This window comes from Psammomys obesus, unplaced genomic scaffold, assembly GCF_907164565.1.
Source record: "Psammomys obesus unplaced genomic scaffold, mPsaObe1.curated_primary_1811, whole genome shotgun sequence".
Lineage (NCBI taxonomy): Eukaryota > Metazoa > Chordata > Mammalia > Rodentia > Muridae > Psammomys > Psammomys obesus.
In genome coordinates, this window is record NW_026586383.1 from 8,708,363 (window position 1) to 8,709,880 (window position 1,518).

At 59.3% G+C, this 1,518-nt stretch overlaps 1 protein-coding gene across 8 annotated transcripts in view; it reads right to left on the minus strand.

The window, feature by feature from the left end:
• Window positions 1–808, minus strand: part of Scn5a (sodium voltage-gated channel alpha subunit 5) — a 72,602-nt gene extending 71,794 nt beyond the window's left edge. For all 8 annotated transcript variants that reach the window (XM_055601611.1, XM_055601612.1, XM_055601617.1 and 5 more), the window contains exon 1: window positions 536–808. In XM_055601611.1, coding sequence (XP_055457586.1) covers window positions 536–808 — 273 coding nt within the window. The remainder of the gene's footprint in view (window positions 1–535) is intronic.
• Between the last annotated feature and the right edge of the window lie 710 nt (window positions 809–1,518).

A 1,518-nucleotide genomic window follows, 5' to 3' on the forward strand; every position in this document is an offset into this window, starting at 1 on the left:
CACACACACACACACACACACACACACACACACACACACACACACACCGCTCTGAGAGCTTTCCCATGCCCTCTGTGGTTCAGGCAAGGCCATAAGGCCCAGCAGACTCCTACTGTGGCTCAGCCTGAGCCCGCTGACCCTGAGGGTGACATCTGGCTAGTTCTCTGAAATGCCAGGAGGATGGGAGGGGCACACCGGCTTTTGGTTAGGAGGGGGACAGCTCAGGGCCTCATTCCAAGTGCCCACATGTCTGGGAACAGGAAGGAATCCCGGGTATACACCGAAGCAGCACACGAGAAGCCGGCTCAGTGGTCTTCACACCCCCACGTTAGGGGCTCAGACAGCATGAGCGATGTCTTTACCCCAGAATTCAAAGATTAAGGCAACTGTAGCACAGATCAATGGTGACTCACTCCCCTAAAGCCCGAGGGAGCCCACCCCACACAGAACTCCCTATGAGCAGAGCCCATCCGCCCTGTCGCCTTCCTGGGAGCCTCCCAGAAGGGCAGGGAGGGTGCTGAGGGGCGGGAGTCACCTTCTGGGTGCTATAGAAAGGGTCCAGGTCTTCCAGGGGTTCCCCAATGAGTTCTCGGGGCGGGTTGCCATAGAGATCTGGCAGCTTTTTGGAGGCCTGCAGGTCCAGCTGGGGCCGGGGAGCTTCCTCCTCTGGCAGGCCCTCTCGGCTCTCCTGTGAGGTAGCCGACCCTCGGGTTTGCCTTTCCGCCATGCGCTTCTCGATGGCCGCCAGGGACTCCCGCGTGAACCTACGGAAGCTGCCAGTGCCCCGAGGTAACAAGAAGTTTGCCATCTTCTCATCCTGCTTCTGGGGGCACAGGCTCTCCTCGGGCTGCCTGGGCACGCTGGAAGAAACAGACAGGGGTGTGACAGTGTGCTCGGCCAGCTAGCACACAATTTGCGGATGTGTACAGGCCCCTCCCCCTTGCCAATCACTACAGAGACACACACAATTGACAGCAGCTGGGGTACACACTGTGCTCCCCTCCACTCCTGGCCGAGTGTATGTGTCAAGAGAAAGTGTGCTGTCATGATCGTGTTACCCTGTTCACAGTACAGCAAAGAACACGCTTCAGCTGGCCTCCTTTCAGACATTTCCTCCTCAGCTGGCCCCCTGGGCTCCCGGGGGCGGGACGGGCAGGGATGTCACCTGTTTTATCCCAGGCCCTGACAGAGTGGGTCTTTCCCCAATAGAGGTTGGGGCGTGTCTGCAGGAGTTGGTCCTGCATGGGACCAGGCACCATCCCTCCTCTCCACGGTGTCCCCATGTGCTCAAACCAGGCATGGTGCAAATCACACCTGGAGGCAGCAACTGAGGGGACATCGGCATTTGCCCCGAGGGACCCAGGAAAACCCTGTGGGTTTTCAGAAGTAGCCAGCCAGGCACGCAGGAGCTGGCACCCAGATGCCTACGCACAGCTGCGCAGACCTCCTGCAGAGGGTGTCATAGCACCCCAGAGTGTGGTGACGTCCCCATCCAGACCGATTCTACAGATGGGAAGT